Here is a 25832-nt window from a genome sequence, read left to right as displayed (position 1 = left end):
AACTGCATTAAGGGAAGGAGGAACAGAAATTATGTCTAGGGTGGTGGAAAGTGGTCTTAAAAAAAAAAAGCAACTTATGTCCAAGATGGAGTAATGGGATGATATTTACCCTCCCTCCTGAAACAATTTTTTAAAGACAAAATATGTGGGAAAAAAATGCTTTTCAAGATATTAAACATAAGACAATAACAGTAATTCCTGAGAGATGGAAAACAATGGATAAGCCCTTTAATTGCCCCAGCTTACTGACAGCACAGTGTTTCTAGATCATGGTCCAGGGAGGAGGAATCTGGGTGGATCCCCGTGGACACCCTGACTTGAGGAGACAGAGCTGAGAGTCCATGGAGGGTAAGGCTGCCAGAGTTTTCAACTCCAAGTTCTAAAGGAGAGAGCAAAGAGACCTACAAGTAATATTTGCTGAGGGTCCTCCTGGCGTCTTCAACTAAGTATTGATCTGTGCATGGATGTGAGGAAACTACTCAAAGTTGGGCAAAGAACTATGTGAAAGAATTACAGGGATTTCTTTACACAGGACTAAGAGTAATTCCAGTTTTCAATATCTAGAGTGGAAACCTAATTCATGAGCATCAGGTAGAATGCAGAAGGGTTTGCCTCAGTAGTGGAAAATATTAACCCTAGAATAAACACAGTCGTGGTCTCTCCTAATGAGGCTTAAAACCAAGATTCATATGAATCAAACTATTTTCAAGTAATTTAACTGCATTCCAGAACAAAATTCAAGAATATTTAAAGAAATACAAAAGTGTTCAGCCTCCAAGAAGGTAAAATAACAATGTCTAGCATCCAGTCAAAAATTTCTAGGCATACAAAGAAGTAGTAAAATACGACCAATGAAGGGAAAAAAAACAAGCAAAAGTGAAAATGACAGGGAAGATAGAATTAGTAAACAGTAGTATCAAAATAATTATTATTACCACATGTCATATGTTTAACCTGTTAAGGGCATCATGGAAAACCTACAACTAACATCATACTTAATAGTAAAAAAGTAGGAAAGACTGAATGTTTTCCACCTACAGTCAAAAACAAGGCAAGACTGTCGACTCAAAAATCAATAATCAAGGTAGTGTAGTATAGAGAGTCCAGTAATAGACTCACATACATATGGTCAATTAATTTTCAACAAATGTACAGGTAATTTGCAAAGTATACTTTATTCAACAAGTGGTGCTGGAACTATTGGATATCCAAATGTAAAATAAAATCCTGGATCCATACCTCACACTTGATCCAAAATTTAACTCAGGATGGATAGACATGGAAAACAAAATCTCTGTGTCCTTGGACTAAGCACAGATGCTTAAATAAAACACCAAAATTGTGATTCATAAATGGAAAAATATTACTTCCAACTTCATCAACATTAAGAACTTTTGATCTTCCAAAGACATTATAAGGGAATCTCAGAATGGGAGAAAATATTTTCACAATACATATCCCACAAAAGACTTCTATCTAGAATATATAAATTTATTTATTTATTTTTTGGCCACACTGCATAACTTGCAGGATCTCAGGTCCCCGACCAGGGATTGAACCTGGGCCGCAGCAGTTAAAGCCCAGAATCCTAACCAATAGGCCACCAGGGAACTCCCTATAAATAACTCTTAAAACAATAAGAAATAAAACAGCCCAATAAAATGTTGTTTTGACAGATATTTCACTAAAGATATATGATGGTGAAAAGGCATAGAAAAGATGCTCAACATCATTACTCTTTAGGGAAACATAAACTAAAGTCACAATGATTGATAGGAATATAAAATGGTACAACTCATTTTGTAAAATAGTTTGCAGTTTTTAAAAATTTAAACACCTAACGTATGACCCAACTATTCCACTCTTAGGTACTTCCCCAAGAGAAATGGAAGCATACATCCACACAAAGACTTTAATATGAATATTCATACCAGCATTATTCATAATAGCCCAAATATGAAGACAAGTCAGATGACCGTCAACAAGGAATGGATAAAAAAATGTATTAGAGTACTTCTGAGAAATGAAAAGGAATGAATTGTTGATACATTGCAATAGCATGAAAGAATATCAAAACAGCTATGCTGAGAGAAATCAGACCCAAAAAAGTTCAATACTGTATGATTCATCTTACATGAAATTATAGGAAAACACAAACTATTCTAAATGACAGTAAATCAGTAGTTGCCTGGGCCCCACGAGTCGGGAGAAATCATTTGAGGGGCATGAATATGTATATTGCCTTGATTGTAGTGATGGTTTCACAGGTGTATACATATGTCAAAACTTATCAAATTGTATACTTTAAATCTGTGTAGTTCATTGTATGCCACTTACACCTCTAAATCTATTTTTTTAAAAAAGCTAAGAACTCGTCTTCCATAGTGGAAAGTTAGTAGGATAATATCTAAAACTGGAAAATCAAGAATTTGAAATATTATCTTGTAGGTTGGGGATATGACATTTAAATACCAAAAGAATCAGCTAAAAGTTAAAAACATTTTTTTCTCAAGAAATTACTTGGGAAATGGGGGTGGAACTGACATAAAGGATTTACGTTTTTCATTAAAAAATCCCCTTAGGAAAAGTTCCCTTTCAGGCTATGTGCATATATAACTGATAAAAACAGATACTGTATTTAAAATTTTAACTTAAAATTCAAAGAAAACCAGTTTAATCATTGGACAGGTCTATGTAGACTCACTTATCTGTGTAATTAATTGACTAAAGTGAAAATCAGCGTGACTTTGATTTATTCAGATTAGGTATTAAACTTGGTTGAATTTTATTTGTTAATTGAGTGTTTTTCACTTTGCTTAGCTATTACAGAGCTGCCAAAGTGGTAAAAACCCAAAATATTTATCCTGAAAGGCAGAACAAAATGATTCCCTTCTTTTAAAACTTGTTTTGTGAAGATTAATTAAGCTTCTGTGTAGTTATTTTCTGTATTTTATTGATTCAGGATTACTTGTACTCTGTAAATGTGTTGAATTATTTACACATCACGGGCAGCTAATGCTAATTCAGAGCATACCCAGTGGGACCTCAAAGCCCTGAAATGCTAAATGTAATCTGGGGATCAGTAACATTCCATTCATAAAATGTGTCACCCATAGGTTAATGGAAATAAACAATAGGAAAGACAATGGGTGGATTATGCAGAAACACTGAAAAGATTTAAGCAGGAGGAGGGGACTACAAGAACCCAATTTGTGTTTTATTTAAACGTGGATTAAGGTTTATGGTATACAAAATGACTAAATCTACTTTACTAATTTGCTAATGCTCTAAAAAGCACCACTGTGCAGGAAAAACTCTTATCAAAATAAATTGGTCATGTTTTTTTATGTATAGGCGGGGGGAGGTAGTGGGGGGGGATGCATAGAGGCAAGATTAAGTGAAGAAAAGTTTTAACAGTAAATGGAATGATAAACAGTGCTCTGAAGAAAAATGTGAGTGGCTAGATTTATAAGACACTTATTTGCATTTATCTGATGTGAATGGAAGTTTCACAAAACTAAAAGCTAATCCGAATATAAATTCAACTACTGCTTTGTGAGGAATCCAACTTTCTCTTTCTCTTTAAAATTAGGTCCAGTAAAGTTTCTCTTTAAAATTTGGTCCTGTAAAAGAACGTGAGCTTAAACTATATGTGCTTTTGAGGGAAACCTCTTCAAATTACAGTGTGGAAAAAAAGAATTTCTTTGTAATTATGTCTTAGAAAATACGTCTACTTAGTCCTTAGATAATGGCAAAAGGCATAGAAATAAGTAAACTTCTCAAGTTATTAGTTTGAAGATGTCTAAGAGCAAAATGTCAGTCCACGACAGCCCAGCTGCCTGTGTAGCACTTCATCTTGGGGCTGAGGCAGCGGTCAGGGAGGCTTTGCTGAACCTGGTTGAACAAGCGAGGCGCACCCGCAGGATGAAGTGGCCCTGACATTCTGTACTCTAAGTGGAAAGTGACCTGAAGAGGGACCCTCTTGTAAAGAGCAGTAAACCTGTCACCACCATGTGGCAGCTAACTTTTGAGGGGCCTACGCATCCTCCCAGCTCTGACCCTGATTTCAGAATACCTGCCCTCCAGTTGTTGGTGTGTACTAGGAATACATGGGACTAGAAATACTTTGGATAAATGACTGCGGGCAGTAGAGCTGCAGAAGGTTTACGTGAGGGGATGGGGAGGTTGGAGAGCTAGACACCAGCAGAAACAGGCAAATGTAAGGACAGGGGGAGCCGGAACATTGTTTCTCCTAGAAGTTATGTATGCAGTGTGTGTTTCCATCTTAAATCGCACATAAATATAGGAGGAAATGCGAGGAATCATTTCATTTTATCATGGAGCTTGAATAACAACACCTTAAACAAGAAATTCGTAGGAAATGCATTTTAAGTTTCTCTTTACTTATAGGACCCTAGAGATTCCTTTTTGATTACTGTATTTTTGTACATGTATCATCGAAACTTGAGAACCTTTTTCATCACAGTTTATACCTTTACTGTTTAAGACATTTGAATCATGGGACTAGGTAAATTTCAGCATTTAAAAATTTCCTGCATGGGTCAATGCCCTTTTAACCACTTTTTACAAATGTTCTCCAATAACACCAAGTTATAGAAGAGGGAATTATTTAGCAGTCTTGGATATTAAATGTTTGACTGTCTTGTTCCTCCTTTTTTTTTTTTTAAAGATACTGTTTTCCCTTTGGACGACCTGAAGGTGCACTGAAAGCTACACTTTCATTACTTGAAAGGGTATGTTTGAACATTACTTTTTAAGTACTATTTGCATTCTCAATGGCTGTGTATTTCAGTGTTGAACTAGGCAGATGGTCCCATTCCTCATGAGTGTGGTGTCACCTGGGTCTGTTGCATTTCATCAGTTTCTCACGTTTTCTTGCTACATTCAAATTCTTCTATATCCTTCTTTTCCTCTCCAAAGCCTTTCTGAAGCCTACCACTGCCATCCTATGCTGAGTTAGGGTTAAAGTTATCATCTTTTTGGTAGTATCCATTTTTCCCACCTCTTTTTTTCCCCTCCTTATTTCAGATAAGTACAATTATCTGTTTTTCAGACTTTACAGTTGTCTTTTATTATCCCTCTGACTTATTTGTACTTCTCTCTGTCATATCCCTCATACCTATAAGAGTTTAACATTTAATATTCACAAACATATAATTTCTTTCATTCTAAGTTTATCTCAGAATTTATTTCAGTTCAATTTGTGTTACTTTGAAAGAATTCATGAATTACAGAAATTGATGTTTATAGAAGTCATGAAATTATAGAAATATACAAAAAGTAAATAGCAAATAAGGTGTTATACCCATGCTAGAAATCATTTATTAATGAAAGTCTTCTCCACTGCTGTTTTTGTGGTAGATTAAGTGTAAAGGGAGGGGGGGGGTGGGAGGAAGGTCCAAGAGGGAGGGGATATGTGTATACAAATAGCTGTTTCACTTCATTGTACAGCAGAAACTAGTATGATATTGTAAAGCAATTCTACCCCAAACTATACCCCAATAAAAAAAAAAAAGGGAAGTATCCTTTCACCTGTCTATAAAACTATTCATGTGCTAGTTGGAAGCTAACAGCTTAAGTAATGTGAACAAGTTTTATTCCTTATCTGTATTAAAAGAATATCTAGGGATCATCTCTATCTCTTGATTTGATTATTCTGGTCCTGATTTGTTGACTTTAAGCACTTGGCTCTTGTTGATTTTTCTGCCCAAGGAATTCCAGATAATATATTATTCGCACCTCTGAAAAGCAAGAAGGGGAGACATTGTTCAGTGATTTAAGGATTTGGGAGAGGAGGGCTAGCACTGATGACTAAAGTGAGATCTTTGGATTATAGATTGGTTTTATCTATATATCCCTGTCTTATCCTTGATTACTGTGAATGGTGTGATAGAAATATTATTGTCATAATTATCTGTTTTATTAGAATTTTTGTAATATTAAAAGCTGCACGTAACTCAGGCTTTTCAGAGTTTTCATTTCATCCTATCCATTAAGGTATGATCAATGAGATATAAATCCTTAAAGGCAGCTTTGCTTTTTGGAACGGCATCCCATCTTGGGTACCTAGTACAGCCTCTCTATATGCTGGTTTCCATGGCAGAGCTCCCATCCTCCCCCCGGCAGGGAAGAGTTAGTAACAGAAGAGATGCCCTCGTGCCCTGTACTGACAGGTGGCAGGATGAACAGTGACCTTTATTCCAGTTACAGTAACTAATCATGTCTCTTGCTGAATTGAAAGAGAAATGGTAAGGGCTATTTCTTCATTTTCATGTCTCTGTACTTACTGAAATCTTAGAAAAATAAAATCTACATGTGAATTCTTGATACAAATGATGTCTCGGAAGAACTTGGGGTGGAAGCATGAAACACAAATTGTGTGTCTCCCTTTTTGCGCTTGCTAGCCCTTATCTGCGCTTCTCCAGGAAAGGGGATTTAGTTTCCCCACACACACTTCAAATGAAGTGTCCAGCTCCTAGATACTGTGAAATATTGCCTGATTTCAACCCTAGACTCACCTCTGTAATAGATACAGACATTCTAATTTTAACAGCTGTTTCTATTATTTGAAAGTTTGGCACCATGGGAAAGCTTAATAGTAAAATTAATCTTCAATTTTAGTCATAATCACCTTAAAAATGATAGTGCCTGTTAATGCTTATATTTTTTTACTCTATACACAAGGATTTTTCTGGCAATAAAAAGTCTAATGTGCTGTTCTAATTAAAGTGCCAAATATACATCAGTGTTGAAGATTTTTAATGTGAAAATATGAAGAAAAATTTAATTTGTTAGGGGAGGAAATCTTGAAGTGATAAAGTTTGCTGTTTTCAGAAGGAAACCTTGTCTGACAAAATGAAAAGATGTTGTCAAGGATCACCAGTGCTAGAATGATTGAATGAATTTGAGATTATAAAATCCGTAGTGCCGAGGCTGATCGAAATAGAATGAAGTAACAAACCATGAAATGGATGTTTTCATGTTCTTTCAATATTTCTTTCAAAGTAAAAGACTAATAGGATAGTCAGAACACTTACAAAAGTATTGTCTTCTTTATGTTAAGATTTTGCTATACCTGTATATTGTAGAATTTGAATGTAAGCGAAGCACGGAAAGCCACATCAATTATATGGAAAATAGTGTTTGACTAATTGTAAAATCAAAACTTACTGTAGGGCTTCCCTGGTGGCGCAGTGGTTGGGAGTCCGCCTGCCGATGCAGGGGACGCGGGATCGTGGCCCGGTCCGGGAGGATCCCACGTGCCGCGGAGCGGCTGGGCCCGTGAGCCATGGCCGCGGGGCCTGCGCGTCCGGAGCCTGTGCTCCGCGGCGGGAGAGGCCACAGCAGTGAGAGGCCCGCGTACCGCAAAAAAAAAAACAAAAACAAAAACAAAAACAAAAAAAAAAAAAAAAAAACTTACTGTAAGCAGTTTTATCACTAGGAAAGTTTTAAGGAAAATTATCAATGAGTAACTATAAAAGTACTTAAATACATTATATTTTGAATTCTGGATACAATTGTATTTTCCATTTGCCAATAGTAATACTTTTAAGTGAAAAATCCAAAAACACAATTTAGGAACCCAACAGAAAATAATCAGGTTTTTTTTTTTTAATTTCAGAAAGTTTTCCTTGTGTGTTAACATTTGATACTCCATTCATTTCACTAAGATGGAGAAGTTCCCCCTATCCCCAGCAGATCAAAATAACTAAAGTATAATTAGTGAGAGTAGTGGTCTTGATTTTTATAAAGCCCATAAATGATGCTTATTTTAATGGAATTTATGTTTTCATATATATTGCTCATAAGATTTAAAGCTTTTAAATCAGGGATATGCAAGGTAAACTTTATTACAAAGTATCCCAAGGACTGTAATCCTCCTTTGAAACAGCTGCTCTAGTGGTGTTGTGGGTCCCTGGAGGAAAAGTGACAGTCACACTGAATGGTGGCTTGGGCAAGGGAGGTTTTGATGTGCATAAATGAGGCTTAGACAGGCAGAGCCAAGACTGGGAGAAATTACTTCCCGGTTGTGAAGTGCTGACTCATCACCTCACCCAGTGTTACCTAGGACCCCTTCCTACCAATAGGTCTAGGGCAATTTGTGTACTTGTTTTTTAGTATGTTATGCCGTCTCTCTCTCTCTCTCTCTCTCTCTTTCTCTCTCTCTCTAGGTTTTAATGAAAGATATTGCCACTCCCATACCAGCGGAAGAGGTGAAAAAAGTGGTCAGAAAATGTCTTGAGAGAGCTGCCTTGATCAATTACACGAGACTCACAGAATATGCCAAGATAGAAGGTCAGTGCAGTGAGCAATTGCCGAAATGGCAGTGAAAGCCAACATTGCCTATTAACTGCATTTTCTGTGAGAAGTCCTTTCCTTTCTTGAACAAACCTGTGCCATGGCAGAGGGAAATGTCTCATTAAAATCTCAGCTGGTGAACTGAAGAGCTTTTTCCTATTCATTGCCTTAATATGCCTCCTGGGACTCTGCTTGAATGAAAGACCCAGGATTCATGCTTAAGTTGTCCTTTGTTCTTACTTTGAGTTTTGAAGAAACCAAAACGTGTTTTCATGGGTTGTATGTTTTGACATTACAGTAGGTATGTCTAACATTTAAACTATGGGCAGTGTAGTCTTTCCTGATCAGTAACAGTGTAGTATTATTTAATTTTATTTTTGGTTCTGCAGCATCTCTCAGAGAAAGAGGAAACTTGTTGATTGTCGTGAGGGCTGAAATAAACTGATAGAATTTCCCGCAACTTTTAATTGCTTACAATATATTGATGCATTTGTAAGATTAGATCTCTTGAGAGGACTGTGCATTTTTTCTCTTTCTTCAGGTTTTATTCATTAAGGATAATTATTTTATTCATTTCAGGTTTAAGATAACTTAGAAATACATAGATTGAAATTTGTGGCAAAGTCACACAATCAGCTTTTATCTGACAATCCTTTGACTGATATAATTAAAAGTAATAGAAATGACCTCAGGTTCTTTAATTATCATAAAACTAGCTTGTGTAATACATGTAGCATTAACTTAGGGAGGAAAAAAGTTTATAGTGTTAAATACTTATCTCTAAAAATAAAAAGTAAATCATCTGTTAGAAAAAATTTAGTAACTTAATATAAAATTGTATTTAATGAATTATAAATTTATTAATTAGTTGATACTGTGATAGATTCATCAAAATTGGGACAATGAAAAAGATGATTATAATTGGCTGTGTTATATCCTTTTTTCTCTCCAAATCTGATCAAGCTTTCTAACAAGCACGTGATAACCAGCCTCCTGAGTGATTAACAAAAAAGCCATCCCATCACTATAGCAACCAATATTATATCACGAGAGTAACAACATGAAACCTCCTTAGATACCAGTTTAACATCATTAATTACGATATCATGTTGTGTTAAAGCAGAAGCAATGAATATTAGGTCATTTGGGGAAAGTGGAACATAAACAGAATGGTTTTCACGTTTTGAATACTCCTTCAAACAATTTTCATGTTTTGGGAATATTGGGTATTGTGAACATGGACTGAAAGAATTGATATAAAAATAGACATATTAAAACCTTTCAACTCTGGCAAAGAGAAAAAATTGTAGGCAACCTGAGTAAACACAATATTGTTTTATCTAAATATTATGAATGCGCTCCAAAAAACTATGAGAATCCTTTTGGTCTTAACTATTTTAGTTATTTTTGACCATTACCTTATCCAACAATACTGAAAAAATATGCAGTATATTTTTTGTTTTATCTCTATTTATTTTCTAGTTGTAGAATCCATTTTAATATGGACAAATGAAGAACTTTCTTTTATTTGTACACAGCCAGGGACTCCTCTCATTAATCAGCTAGATAAACACATTAACAATGGTGATCAGAAAGGAATATTCTTCTGGATCACACACAAAAACAAGTCTGTGTTAGAGAAAAGCCTAAAAGAGGACCCAATGGAGAGTGAGCAGGGAACTCTCCCACCTCTTCCTTTCTGGAGTCACCCTCTCTCTTATCTCGAGTCCAGTGTGAGAACATTCTAGAAAAAGGATCCTAGAAATCTAGTCAGGTAGGACTGCTGAGCAGTCTCTTTTCAAAAAAAAAATAAAATGCATACTTACTAGATAAGAAAAGCTTTTATCCTTTTCATTTTCTCCCTTCTCCCCCTTTTTTTGTATCTTAAAAAATAAAGTGCTTTGTTTTATGCTCAGGCTCAGACCAAGACCAAAGTCGACTTTAAGTTAGAAATAGGAAATGGGCTACTTTTCTTTGCTTGATTGGTCTTTTACGTTACGTGAGTGAGCAACACGTGTAGAGTTTGTTTTTCTCCTAAATTCTCTTCTCTTGTGTTTTAGGCCCAGCAGAAAAGGAAACAGGTAATTAATGTTTGTACATGCATGTGCCATTATTTCTAATGTGGCGGTGTTGTGTTTTGATATGGATGAATAGCTCTTTCCTTTTCAGGGCTCCTGTTAGATCACTTTGACCAAGGTACTGAAAAGAGTTTGATTTTATTGGAACTGTTGTTAATGCTTTGTATGGAAAATAGAGGCCATTTATCTCTACAAAAGTTCAGCAATGTTTTTTTGATACGAATTCAAAGCAAAACACCTGAGGCTGTATTAATGTTATGCATTAGGTTTTAACCACATACACTAATCTTATTTGGAAGCTGTTGCCAATATTTGAAGGACTCTTACAACTAGAAAAGAGGACCATCGTTCTTTTATCACTCCTGGAAGACAACCTGAGAGTAAAAATGCATAAATGCTATTAAGTAAAAAGTAAGCAGCTCTTAACTTTGAAAGTTGTCAATCATAGCAATGAGCAGAGGTTATAAAATCCCATTCTCAAGAAATTGCTAGGAAAGAGTTATTCTCTGGGTCTCTGAGATTTTAAAGATTTTGTTACTTTTGTGTGTGTGTGCGCGCACGCCACTTATCACAGTTGTAATTAATTTATGTATGTATTTATTTTTGTCTGCGTTGGGTCTTCGTTGCTGCGCACAGGCTTTCTCTAGTTGTGGCGAGCAGGGGCTACTCTTCATTGTGGTACGCGGGCTTCTCATTGCGGTGGCTTCTCGTTGCGGAGCACGGGCTCTAGGCGTGCAGGCTTCAGTAGTTGTGGCTCACAGGCTCTAGAGTGCAGGCTCAGTAGTTGTGACGCACGGGCTTAGTTGCTCCGTGGCATGTGGGATCCTCCCAGACCAGGGCTCGAACACGCATCCCCTGCATTGGCAGGCGGATTCTTAACCACTGCACCACCAGGGAAGTCCCACAGTTGTAAGTAATTTAATTAATGGGCCATTATGTATTCATCCTGTCCATCTCCGCTTCAGCCTCTTGCAGGCAGGGTCTCTACTGAACTTGTTCACTGTTGTATCTCCAGCACCCAGCACTGTGCCCATGACACAAAGTAGGTACTTAGTCGTTGGAAAGAGACAAGAGGTCCATTAGTTAAGTTCCATTTGAAATCAGTGGCATGAGAGACAAGTGATGAACCTTTCTAATCTGAGTTTTCTCATCTTAGTCAAATTTTGCATGCAGTCTTATGGACAAGTTTGTTTGGGTTGTTTTTAACTGAAGTCTTCCATTAAGGATGCTATTTCTTTTTTCCGACCTTCACTTCTTTCCCAGTATTTGACCTCAAAAAGTGTCAGGAACAAAACACTCAGAGCCAGGAAAAGGGGAAAGAATACACCTACAATGATCACTGAAGTGCACTTTAGAAAAGATGAATTAGAAAAAAATATTACCTACCATCCCCTCTTAAGACAGCCCGCTGTGATAGCGGCAGCCCCATGATCTTTAGCAAACTTTTTCAAAACCTCGTATAGCATCTTATCTCCCACATTTCTGCTGTAAAAATAGTTTTTATATAACTTTCAGACAAGAAGTCTAGGGTTGTTAGTGGTTTTCCCACTTGCCATAGAGTAAATAAGTCAGCCAGCTGGGACTGAAGTCAGGTGTCCTGATCCCTAAGCCTACAGAGACTACACTCCTGCCCCTGTGAAATAGGAAGGGGCCACCATATGCCATGACGAGGATGGAGCAGAGGCAGTTGCCCTGCTTGTGACAGTTGCTGTCCGCTGTGTACAGCACTTCCAACCAGATGAAAGGCTTCCCTTCACTTGCGTTTAACACTGTACCATGGCTCAACTGTCTAGGCTGCAGACTCTGGGAAAAATACTTTTTTAACAGTCAAATGCTTGTATAGAAAAGAGAAAAAAATCAGTATAGCCTCAGTAATTTAAGTGAATCGAAGGGAAAGCTACCCTCCATTGAAGACTTCTGAAGTAACAGAAGAGAGGTTTTTAAGAAATGTAGTTACATTCCTTTAGTTGTATTTGGTTGCCAGTTAACAGGGTTATCTAGTAAATGTTCTTGGAGGTGGTTTTAAAAGTGAGTACAAATGAGAATATCAATTGCATGTGTAAGAGCTTAAATGCTTGATAAGACTTTGAAACAGTACTCTCCTGAGCATTATAATCATTATCCCCCGTTAGTTTGCTCCACATAGAGAAGAGGAAAATTTGGCTCAAGGTTTGTCATCACGTTGTCGTCTGTTGACCTGCCTGTTGCCCCAGAGGTTTTTCATTTACACTGCTTCAGTAGTTCCTTAAACAACTCTTCAAAACAGATATTTTACAGAAGAGATAACTAAGACTTCAGAAAAAGGCGGTAACTGGCACAAGGTCGTGCTGCTATTAAAATTCAGCAGACCTGAGATTCGCACCCATGTTCCTCGGACACCAGAGGGCTCCTCTCCCCCTGGCTGCCCTGCCTCCAAGGCTGTCTGATCCAAAGTCATGGCATTTTCTGATAAACCCCTCACACACATCACAAAAGCCAAGGGTTAATATTGGTAGCGTCTCTTTTTCCAAAAGTAATATTTATTTAATAATAGGAGCAAACACTTACATTCCAGGCACTATTGTAAGCACTTTACATGTATCTGTTTATTCTTTACAACAAGGCTTTACAGTAAATGCTACTATTATTATTCCTTTTTTAGTAAACCAAAGCAGAGAGGTTATTATCTACCAGCCAGTCTCTGGTCACATAGCTAGTAAGTGGGAGATTAGAACCCACTGTCTACCTATTAAGATATCTTCTTATTTTCCTATGTCTTCCTTCCTCTCCATTCTTGGCAAGCTTAAATAGTTCAATTTGCACTCAGTTAAAATTCACGGACATTTAAAAAGGAGTCTGGAACAGTGCTGCACGTAGAAATATGATGTAACTTGAAAAAAAAATTGTAGTCACATTAAAGAGGTAAAAAGAAATAGGTGGAATTAATTTTATGCATATAGCTTATTTAACCCAATATACCCAAAATATCATCATTTTAAAATGTATTCAGTATACACAACTATTGAGATATTTTACATTATTTTTGTCCTATGTCTTTGAAATCCAATGGGCATCTCCCTCACCCAGCACATCTCCAATTAGAAGTAGCCCCGTTTCAAGTACTCATCCACCACATGTGGCTAGTGGCTGCTGAATTGGACAACACAGGCGTCTGGTTGGAAGGCTAAGAGCTGAACTCCAGAAACTGACTCTTTTTATTTTCCCGGACACATGTTAAGTGTCGGGTGTTGAACGTGATTAAAATGTGCAGCCTCCCCCACCCCGAATGTCTCTTCCCTTTCCCTGCTTTATTTTTCTCCGTAGCCCATTTGATCAACACACAAGATAGTTCTTTCATCCAGCTATTGTCCTAGGATGTTAGCCCCACAAGGGCAGGGCTTATGTATTTCAAAACTGCTGTATCTCCAGTGCCAAGAAAAGTGCCTGGTGCGGTGTTACTCGATAAGTACTTCATTGAGTAAACGATTGAGTTAATGGCCCAGAGAGTGATCAGGCTCTTTACAGCAGAGAGAACATCTGTAAGCTGGCAGGTTGGCTTGCAAAAGATCATTCAAACCAATCACTGAATAATTAACAATATAGAGCAAAAACTAACCGCTAAAAAATAACAAGGTTGGAACAATTAAACCAGAATTTCATGCCCTTTACAATGGTGTAGCGTGGGAGTGAGGAGGCACTGACTCTGGATCACAGACGCCAGAAGTTATAGACAGCAGCCGTATTAATGATAGTTAAGAATCTAACCTGTTTCCGTTGTTTCTATAATTCAGCGTGTTGCTCAGTTTGACTCATAGTTCTTGTCTATCCTTGGGAATTCTTCCGATTCTCCACTGGCAGCACAAATTTGCAGAATAAAGGAATTTTACAACTCTGTAATAGATGAAATAAAACAGATGACCTCTCTCTAAATGCCTTCTTTCCTTCTTGGGAATTATTCACATGTGTTTTATGAGAACAGATAGTCCATTTTAAGAACTTGAAACTTTTAGAAAGCGATTTTTTTTTCTTTAATTTTAAGAGAAGTTTGAGATTTACACTGTTGTGAAATCAGCTAGTTTTCTTCTTTGGTTTAATTTTATCCCTAACTTTTTATGTAATAGTAAGATTATTTTTATTTATAATCCAAGGTTCAAAATGATACTGAAACTTTATGTTTCTCATTGTATTTTTCTTAAATCACATACCTTGTTGATGCAGATTAGCTGTTACTTTTAAAGAAGAATCCATTCTTTAATTCACGGAATTTTTTATGGACAAGAACAGCTCTAAAACATCTAATAACAGTCCCTGTCTTCTCCTGAAAACTACATAACATATTGTGACTTTCGATAAAAGAGGAGGGAGACCACTCCTTAGAGCTTGCCTTGACCTGAGATCTTTTACGTAAATTTGGTACCTAAGCTTCTTGTGAATCTCAAAACGTGGAGGTGCCCTAAACAAAAGGTAGCATGGAATGAACAGGCAGAGGCTTTGTGCAGTGATGATCTCTCGGGGCCCTCTGGTTGCCAGGTTCCCAGGTCTAACCCCCAGTGCTTTCATTTTCAAAGTCTCAGTTGAACAGAACAGAGATGCTTTCCCAGAGGGCCACGCTGCTTGCTTGCTTTGAGAGGAGAAGTTGCACTGTGGCCATCCTTACGTCATTAGGTTGTGTTTGCCATCCGGGTGGCATTTTCATTTAGCACTTCATTGTCAGAGTGTAGCGATAAATAATAAGTGAAGTCTGTTCTACTGAAGGACGTGTGTGCACAGAAATGAGTGTATAAACACAGTTGATGAAAATGCTTTTTGTTAATGAATAATTTCATATTAATATTTCTAGGATAACTTAGCAGTGTACTCTCATAAAAGTTTTTTGAGTTTCCTTATAAATTTGATTCTTAAATTTTCTGAGTATTATATGTTACCATGAATTCAGGCTACAATGCCTAAGTAATAGACCTGAAATTTTGCACTCCCATAGCACTGGCAGCACTTTGCAGGAGGTAATTTGTATACTAAAAGACACAGGGCCCTCACCTTAAAAATGATAAAACAGAATTAAAGAACTGAAGAACTTCTGTCCAGCCTATTTGGACAGTGTGGCTTGGACTCTGGGACTTAGGCCTGAAAGTAAAACCTCTGTGACCAATTCTGCTTCTGATGATTTCACCTGATGATTTAGGGACAAATTGATAGATACGATTTCCGGCTCTAAAACAAAGAGAATGACCTATTGTCTTTTTATTTAAAATATTTGAGAACATCATATAAATCTGTAAAGTTTTTTTTTTTTTTTTTTTTTAGTTTGTAAGGCAATCTGTGCATATACAATAAAAACTCATTGCTTGAGCTACCCTGATTTAGCATCTGTGATTACCTGGGTAGGATCAAATTAAAATTTATCTTTGCACTATATACAAAGAAAAGCTGTGAGTATTTTTCTTTTTTTTTCTTTTTTTTTTTTTTTTGCGGTACGCGGGCCTCTCACTGCTGTGGCCTCTCCCGTTGCGGAGCACAGGCTCCAGACGCGCAGGCTCAGCGGCCATGGCTCACGAGCCCAGCCGCTCCGCGGCGTGTGGGATCTTCCCGGACCAGGGCACGAACCCGTGTCCCCTGCATCGGCAGGCGGACTCTCAACCACTGCGCCACCAGGGAAGCCCTGTGAGTATTTTTCAGATGGTCAATGAACTGTTTAAGTTACCTAAGAAGATAATTGTTTTCTGATAACCCTAAATTACTTTGATTCTATCACCGAGTATGATACAATTGAAATGCTAATTTTAAAATCAGCATGTTCTTCTCAATATATTGAATAAGATGTCTTTCACATCTCCTTGCCACACCATTAGCCTTATTCTATATAATGTATGTGCCAGTAAGTATTAAAACCATATTCTCTTTTAAGGACTACGTAAGGAATATGAATTCACTTTGGCTATTTCCACATCTGATCTGGAAGAATGAGGATTTCTAGTACGTTTGCCCCAACTTCTCTCCCACCAACTCGCTAGCCCCTCAAGATAAGAACCCCGCACTATATAATTTGTGTTCATGTCAATTAGTCAGCTCATGACAATGTTGACAGATTCATCCCCATGTATCCAAAGCTGGTTTGAGGATATAACAAGCAGGAGTTGCAGGAATTATTGCTTAGAAGAGGCAAGTAAAGGCGTGATTTGCTTATGTCTGACAGAGCTTTCAAGCTCTGTATGTACCTTCTGTCAGCTTAGGACAGAGGACAAGAGCGTGGTGCAGTTGCTCAGTAGCCCTCAGCACACTCAGGTCACTAACCAACTAAGTGAAAAGTCAAATGAAGAGACAAGGCGCACCCTTGTACACCAGTGGCAACCCGATGGCAGTGCTTTCAGCACTCCTGGGACCTCTGCACCCACTGTTTACCCACAGCTTTAGTGACCAAAGGACGAGGGTTCTGTCAATTCCAAAGCATGGAGACATTTAAAGACACTTAGGTCTCTCTCCTCTAAAATTAGATCTGGGTCTGCATTCCTCTAACATCCTTGCTGACTGATCTTCGTTTAATTCTGAAAAGCGTTAGTATGTGTTACACTGTCTAAAACAACTGGTGGCCTTCTGTCCTGCTGCCCTCAGCTTTTGGCCTTGTGTCCCTCATACTGGGCTTAATATTACCAGTGCCGAGTGATTTGTAATGCCATGAGATCGTTTGCGACCCAAATGAGCAGAACTTTTCCTTGATTCACAGTCTTTGTCAATGAGTCATCCATCCTTTCTCTCCATTTTTATTTCATTCTATTTTGAGTGTGAATTACAATAGATAAGGAGATCTCAATCAGAGACAGTTGTAGCTAATTCCACATATAAAAAAATGAAAACTTGATTCAGTCTTGAACAATATTCTCCTTCCGGGTCAGGCTATAATAGGAACTTGATCTTAAGTTTAAATGACACCTAAGTTAAAGGTTATTTAAGGGCAGACGCTTCCTTTCAATCTTGTAAAGTGCATAGTAAGCCTCGGCTTTCCAGCTCTGTACCTCCCAACTTCCTGTTATTTATACTCACCTGTGTCTTCTTTTCTGCATCATCAGGGGATGAGGCATCTTCCTCTTCAAGGCCAACGTGTCCACCTATCATGTTGATCCTAATTCCACTTACCTCTTTCCGGATGTATTTTACTGCATTATATATCGCTTCTTTCTCCTGTGGCTCGTACCTCTGTCTTCTTTTACATATTTCCCTTCCATTTATAATTATGGTATCTCCCTAAATAATGCCTTATCCTGAGCTCTACACCTCCTTTCAGCTGCCATCCAGAAAGCAGGCTATACTCTCACCTTCGTTGTACTCACCTTCACTCCACTTTGCCCAAAGAAGTTTGGCTTCCAATCTCACCAGTCTGTCTGGTGGGGAGTTAGTTACACTAGCCTGGAGCATGGCTGGTCAGAAGGAGAGCTGAACGGAGGAAAACTTTTAAATTCTGCTCCTGCCTCCCCACTACATTGCCTTGAGATGTCCAACTCCTTATCTTTTGTCATTGGAAATGGTAGCAGTAGGTCAGGTGGTCAGTGTCTGTGGTATTATCATAGCAGGGCCTCAGCTGTGCTACAGTGAGATGTTGATGAAAATAGGAAAGGGCTGAGCCACACCTGCTCATCCCTTCACTCCTCTACATCCGAACCCTGTAGCCTGGTAAATTACAGGGCTGTTGACCAAGTGCTGTTGCTTTGAATCTAACAAATTAATGGTGAATCCCTGTGCACAGGAGTTGCCTAATGACTTAGTAGGAAAAGGAAATTATCAGTGTTGGTTCTGTGTTGCCTGGAACTCTCTGCTCCAAAGCTTAAGCTTCTGTCTTTTCGAAGTCCCTGCAAAGGACACAAGCCTGCCCATCATCCCATTCTTTGTACCTCCAAATGGTCGTGAGCTCTCAAACTAAAATTACTAGACTCCTAAGGAGTGCAGCTCTTAGTAAAGATGATAGGTGATATCCACCTGGAACTGATGGAGCAAGAATTTAAATTGAGCATAATACTCTCAAGGTGATACAGGAGGATGCTAGCTTGTCCCTTCTTGATGCAGGGACAAGAAGTCATGAAGAACCAAGTGGAAATATTGGGTATGAAAATAATATGGTTGTAAGAAAAACAGGATACAGGATGAATATAGCTGAAGAACTTGATAGTGACCTAGGAGATCAGAATGGGAGCTGCAGGGAAGGAGAAATAAGTAGACAGTACAAAAGGAAAGCTAAGTGATATGGAGAATAGAAATAGAGTAAGACAGACTTCCATCAGACTGGTTAAGAAAAAGATGCAGATAAATATAGTATGAAAGAGAAAAAGTAACTAGAGACACAAAACAAAATAATAGAGTATTGTGAACCAATACAAAATTGAAAGTCTCAAAAAACTGTATATTGGTAAAGTCAGCACAAAAAACAAAACTCAAGTAGGCCAATAAATTTTAAAGAAATTGAAATAGTTGTCAAAGATCTCCCATCCCCAAATTCCTAGACCCAGTTGTTTTAGGAGGTAAGTTCTACCAAACTTTTAAGGAACAAATAATTCCTATCCAAAATAGGTTCAGTACAATGGGAAGTGAGGGGAGTTCATTTCATGAAGCAGGTATAATCATGATTCCCAAACCTGATCAAGACAATAGAATAAGAGAGAAATAGGGCTTCCCTGGTGGCACAGTGGTTAAGAATCCGCCTGCCAATGCAGGGGACATGGGTTCAAGCCCTGGTCTGGGAAAATCCCATGTGCCATGGGGCAACTAAGCCTGCAGGCCACAACTACTGAGCCTGTGTGCCACACTACTGAAGCCCACGTGCCTAGAGCCTGTGCTCTGCAACGAGAGAAGCCACCGCAGTGAAAAGCCTGTGTGCCGCAACGAAGAGTAGCCCCTGCTCGCTGCAACTAGAGAAAGCCCACGCACAGCAACGAAGACCCAACGCAGCCAAAAATAAGTAAAATTTTAAAAAAAGAATTATTATAGGTCCATTTCATTATAAGCATCTATGCAAAATTGCTAGATATGATATTAGCTCACAAAATCCAACAGTGTATTTGTAAAATAATATATCATAGTCAATGGGATTTGTTCCAAGAATATAAAAGTGATTCAACATCAAAAAACTAAAAAACTTAAAGATCAAATGATCGCAATAGTTTTTTTTTTTTTTTTTTTTTCCCGCGGTACGCAGGCCTCTCAACTGTTGTGGCCTCTCCCATTGTGGAGCACAGGCTCCGGACGCGCAGGCTCAGCGGCCATGGCTCACAGGCCCAGCCGCTCCGGGGCGTGTGGGATCTTCCCGGACTGGGGCACGAACCCGTGTCCCCTGCATCGGCAGGCAGACTCTCAATCACTGCGCCACCAGGGAAGCCCCTCAATAGATATTTTTAAAAGGGTGAAATAGTTTAACACTTAGCCATAAAATAAAATAAAAAAATAGACTGTTAGCCTAGATAGACTTCCTTAGCTTTATAAAATCCATATAGGAAAAGACCTACAGTGAATATTTAATGAAGAAAGTTTAAAGGCATTCTCTAGGATTAGGAACAAGACAAGTACATAAACTTTCATTTTTCACAGTACTGAGAGTCTCAGACTCTACATAAAATGAATGAAAAAAAGGTGAATCAAAAGAGTGGAAAGAGAGGAGATAAAACCATCATTGTTTGCAGATGAAATGATCATCTCCCTAGAATGTTCTACAGGATCTAAATAGAGCCTATTAGATACAAAAGTTCAGCAAGGTTGTAAAGTCAGCCTGTTAAAATCAGTAGCCTTTCTCTACATCAGAGGTCCACAAACTTTTTAGTTTCAGGACCCATCACACTCTTAAAAATTAACACAGATCCCAAAGAGCTTTTGTTTATGTAGGTTATATCTACCAATATTTACCATACTAGAAATAAATTTATAAAGTGTCATTGTTTAAAAATAAATATAAACTCATTACTTGTCAACGTAAATCATTTTTATGAAAGAAAAAATTTCCAAAACAAACAAAAAACTATGTAGTGAGAAGTTTACAGTGTTTTACCTTTTCGTACATCTCTTTAATGGCTTCCCTAATAGAAAACAACTAGATTCTCATACCTGCTCTGCATTCAGTCTATTGCAATATATTATTTTGGTTAAGACACGAAAAACAAATCTGGGCTTATATGTAGTTGAAAAGGGAGGAATATTTTAGAAAACTTTTCAGATAATTGTGGGTTTTCTTCTTTGATATTATACCAAAACTCGGCAACTGGAAGTTTGTTACAGTTTAATTGAAATGTGAAGTCTGAAAGTACATCAATGAACTTTTCATGCTATTACATTAAATTCCACTGGTTTATCATGTATTTTGAATAGATCTTTCACCGTGCATAATTTTTAACATTATGTATTGATTATTTGAAAAATACGCAGTGAATTGCAATCTTCTTAATGTTAACAAATATTATGTAATATCAAAAAAATCACCCTTGTGAATATCACCCCGACTCATCAGAAGAGTCTTAAAGTATTAGGAAGCTGTCAAGCTCCTGACAGATACAAGTTTTCTAAAATTCTACTTTTCCTTAAAAGCTCCCATTTTATCACTGGCAACAAATACTATCTATTGTTTCCTTAAAGTGAGAGGTTTACTTCATTTTTCAGAAAGTATCTACCAAATTTCCAAGTCTGAATAACCATACTTTGCCAGTAGTCAAGTGGTTCTCTGTGAAAGAAAACAAAAAGCAATTAGCTCAGCCCTAGACTCAAACAATCACACAAACAATTTTCCTTGAGATAGTCATCATACTTCAGTACACAAAAGTGCTTTATGCAAATTTCTCATTTTGTCACAGGTGATACTTTTTTAAATGTATACTCAAGCGTAGAGATTCAATGAAATTAATAATTTTTTACTCTTTCCTCAAGGACATTCTTATGTAAAACTAGCTGTTTTTCTTGAGTGAATGGTGATAAAGAATACGTGATGAGTATAATTTAGCACCATAACCTTGATTCATGCTGAGGTAACAGTTTTACCCACTAGTGCTTTTGCATCAGTACTGTAAATGTCAACAGAATTTAAAAGGCAAAACATCTTATTATGAAAGTACTTTTGACTATGCAGGCCCCCAAAAGGTCTTAGGGATCCACAGTTGTCCATGGACCACACTCAGAAACACTATTCTGCACCATCATTCAACTAGATAGATAGATAGATGATAGATAAATAGATAGATAAGGTACCTTTCATAGTAACCACCAAACTATAAGGCATCCAAGAGTTAACTTAGCCAGATTATACAAAACTTCCTAGACGTCTATAAAAAAAATTTTGAAATTCAAATAAAGATCACAGAGAGTAATGTAAATAGATGTAGAGACAGTTCATGCCCTTAAGAGAGATGACTTAATAATATATAAACTCTCCCCCCAAATTAATCTATAAAATCACTGCAATGTCCATCAGAATTCCAGGGGTTTTTTTTTTTAATTTGATAAAGTTACTTCAAAATTTAAGTAAAAGAATAAAGGATACTGGAAAACTGTATCACCTTAAGGAAAAAATAAAACAGTGTGGAGATTTGCCTTGCCAGATACTAAGACAAATTACAAAACCATCACCAAAGCCCAGGATCAGGCAGATACTCAGAAGGGGAATGTAGGGACAGAGTCATGTATAAATGGGAGACTGACATGCTTCATCGAGAATAAAGTGGGACCACAAATCAGTGTGGAAGGATGGGCTGTTTCAGAGATGTTAGAAAGAAGGGCTCACTAAATGGATTAAAATAAACTGAAGCCCTCTCTGATAAAAACGTGGTCTCCAGAGAGACCTCAAAGTATTGAAGCAAACATCTATCACTATAAACGCATCATTACTCTTTATTGTAACTATCTTCAGCTAATATTTTTACCTTTTCACATCCTCAGTTTTCTAAGTGTCCAGTTTACTTACTTCATTTTCTACATAGAATTGTCAACCAACCATTTATGCTTGAAAAAAATACTTCACACTCTGAAATGAAAGCTCCGTGAACCACATTGACTCTCAGAGTTTCAGAAGAAGATGTAAAATAATGAGGTAAATGCACAAGATATTGTATCAGGAGTACTTAATTAAGTGTATCCCAGATTCCTCAGGATCTGGAAAAATTATATTCTTCCAAAAGCTTCTCTTGTGTGAACATTTGCCTTCTGCAAAAATTCTTAAAACATAAGCACCTCCTGAGAAAACCAGACGTTTATGTAATATCTCTTTCAGTTTGTTCCTTACTGAGAACTGTTCCCTCAGCCATGATCTGTAACACTCTGAACAGCTCTTGCTAGAATCCTATCTCCTTCCTCTGAAGATGCATGGAAATCTCATTACAAGTGTTCAACACCTGTTCCCTAAAAGGTCTCAGAAATGATGTCAGGTTATTCAGCTCACTTGACAGTGTGTCATGTATTTTTTGTGTGTTTGTTTTATTTTTACTTTTATATGGAATGTGATTCATAGATAAATGCAGTCTTGAAATAGCAAGCTTTCCTCCTTTCATGAGCAATTCTGTAGAAGTTATCATTCTCTAAATCCAGGGTTTGAAACCAACTGATTGATGACCCTCTTATTTATTTACTAACACATGTCAACAGGTAACCAAGTGACATGCAGCAGTGTGGCTCCTGCAGCACCTTGTTAATCCGAGTAGTTTAGATGTATTAAAAAGTCTTTTCACTTGGACAAAACGAGAGTAATGCAAACTGACAGATTTCACCTCTTTATTTCTCAACAGAGTTTGTAAGTACTCAAAGCCTAGACAGATGACTAGTTTGGGAAATTAGGGAGATTTCTTGTAGACCACAGCGAAGTGGACGTAGAGCTTCAAGCACTCAATTTAAAGACCTAATTGAAGAATTTGTAATGCCGGATTTTTTTCAAAAGGGAAACCTATAAAATATCCCTGAGGCATCATCAGTGCATACACACACATTCACGGTGGCAGGCAGACCCGCGATGTTAAAACCAACCATAGAAATACTCAGGAAGTCACCAAGCCCAACCCTACTCTCTACACTTGGTCTTTACACTTGTCCAGCTAGGAGACTCTCTCCAAATCTTGGCATCAAATACTTTATCACCATTAATGCATGAGCTGGCTGCCCTAACAGATCTTGATTATGTGTCAAAGGAATCAAAGACATATGTACAGACGTCAAGATCTTTTGACTAATTTCTTAGCACCCAAGGCTACAAATCTTCAAATTATCTCTTTCATATTGTAGTTGCTGTGTCTGGGAAACTTCTCGTTTCTTCTCCTTCAGCTTGCTACCCAGCTGGCAAGCCTCTGGAGTGCCTTTCCCCTTAACCACTGCTCATTCCTGAACAAACCATCTTCACCTCCATTGCCTCACTGGATCCTGCTTGCCTAACCCCCACTGTTCACAGGCCGACTTTCTCCCTGAGAATGGAAAAAAGAGCATAAGTGGCAGGAGAAGTATAAGTGTGGAGGTGTGAGGGTATTATTCCCTTTCTGTGGGAATGTAACAAACGACCATGGAGAGGCTGCTTGTTTCAGGTAAATGTAATTAGAAGACAAGAAGATCTAGGCATGAAATTTAAGACGCTATAGGCTTTAATTATATGATAATTTAGTATTGGCATGGCATAATTGGGATTATTCTGATGGTTTTCAGTTTCTGAATCTGAATTATATTGGGGAGAAGTAAATGCGGTATATATATATATGAAGAGCAATAAACCAGGGAAGGGGCCATTTCTCAGTTTCAGCTGCTGAATGTAATCTGTGTATGTGAAATACAGATATAGCTATCATGGCTAAAGCCCAGTCTCTAGAAAAGCCCCTGTTATGCAACTAGCTGACAGAACGGCCAGTGGAGGAAAATTTCTGCTGTCGTTAGAATCCTACCACACAGTTCCAGCCAGAGCTAACCAGAGCAAAGTAAATATGCATGTAAGAAAATTGTTTTCTCTTTCAAGCCTTCACAGGCTCTGCAGTCAGCAACGCGATGCAGATATTTTCTTCCTGTGAGATCTTAGATCTTCTGGTTTCACAGATTTAAGGAGAGCCAGAATCTCAGTAGCTAAAAGGGCTAAGTTAAAACTTTAATAAAACTCAAACCAAGGTGTCTGTTTTTCCAATCTTTTTTTTTTTTTTTCTTTTCTTTTTTGGCCGCACTGCACGACATCTCAGTTCCCCGACCAGGGATTGAACCCTGGCCCTGGCAGTGAAAGCCCAGAATCCTAACCATGAGGTCACCAGGGAACCCCCCCCTATTTCTCCACTCCTATAAGTCACATAATTGTAAAAGCCTGTGACAAATGTTAAACCAAATAATATTAAATCGTGTGTGTGTCCTAATAATCCTCTCTGTAATTCCATCACCATCATGTCTTTAAGATCTTAAGAGGAGACGATGCCTCCATATTCCTCCTCAAGGAAGGTTCACGAAGTGTCACTGACATTTACGTCCAGAGGTATCTGACTTTTTATGGCCAGGCACTCATGGATCACCACTGGCTGTTGCCTTATGGAGATTGCTCAGTTTGCCTCCAGTTTGACTGCCATTGCCTCTAGTCCAGTATCCAATTCTCCTTTGCTCTATAGCTGACCATTTCCTTAAAAATGAACTTATTGATGCGAAAGATAATCCAGGTAAAGCAGCTAATGTGACTGTGACTGCAGGACAGTTAATAGAAAGCAGTGTATCATTAGCATGGTTAATTCCAAGGAGATATTAACTGCAACTGTTGGTTTAAATGACAGGGTCATTAAACAAGTTGGCCCCAAAGGGAGCCTTGGGATTAGGAGGCCACAGACCTATTGTTTTCCAACATCTGTGGCATTGGTATTCTCATGGATTTTAAACGTCCATAGGCAGGCCATAACATCGTAGATTATTTTCATTCATCTAAGGATTGTCCAAATATGTACCTCATCCTATCTGGGATAACAATACTGAAAGGTAAAATGTGTTCCGATTCTACACAAAAGTCACCTTTTTCCTAAAATGAAGTTTATGTAAAGATATAGCTTGGGCTTCCCTGGTGGTGCAGTGGTTGAGAATCTGCCTGCTAATGCAGGGGACACGGGTTCAAGCCCTGGTCTGGGAGGATCCCACATGCCGCGGAGCAACTAGGCCCGTGAGCCGCAACTACTGAGCCTGCGCGTCTGGAGCCTGTGCTCCGCAACAAGGGAGGCTGCGATAGTGAGAGGCCCATGCACCGCGATGAAGAGTGGCCCCCGCTTGCCACAACTAGAGAAAGCCCTCGCACAGAAACAAAGCCCCAACACAGCCAAAAATAAATTAATTAATTAATAAACTCCTACCCCCAACATCTTCTTTTAAAAAAAAAATTATATATATATAGCTTGATTTCGGGTAGGTAAAGGAGGAAATAATCTGAAGGTTAAACAGTTCATCTTTGTTTTTCGTAAACACTAGTAGTTCTCAAAGTGCGTTCCCCAAACCAGCACCATCAGCATCTCC

At 38.0% G+C, this 25832-nt stretch overlaps 1 protein-coding gene across 13 annotated transcripts in view; it reads left to right on the top strand.

Moving 5' to 3' along the window:
- CADPS2 (calcium dependent secretion activator 2) overlaps positions 1-25832 on the top strand; it is a 492820-nt gene that overhangs the window by 362032 nt on the left and 104956 nt on the right. For 8 of the 13 annotated variants that reach the window (XM_065883719.1, XM_065883712.1, XM_065883717.1 and 5 more), the window contains 3 exons: positions 4691-4754; positions 8193-8316; positions 10380-10400. In XM_065883719.1, coding sequence (XP_065739791.1) covers positions 4691-4754; positions 8193-8316; positions 10380-10400 — 209 coding nt within the window. The remainder of the gene's footprint in view (positions 1-4690; positions 4755-8192; positions 8317-10379; positions 10401-25832) is intronic. The other 5 variants (XM_065883723.1, XM_065883721.1, XM_065883722.1 and 2 more) reach the window with 1 other exon arrangement.

The sequence above is a fragment of the Phocoena phocoena genome, chromosome 9, assembly GCF_963924675.1.
Source record: "Phocoena phocoena chromosome 9, mPhoPho1.1, whole genome shotgun sequence".
NCBI classification, from domain to species: Eukaryota; Metazoa; Chordata; class Mammalia; order Artiodactyla; family Phocoenidae; genus Phocoena; species Phocoena phocoena.
The sequence above is the reverse complement of the archived record's forward strand: the minus strand, read 5'-3'. Positions and strand labels throughout refer to the sequence as shown.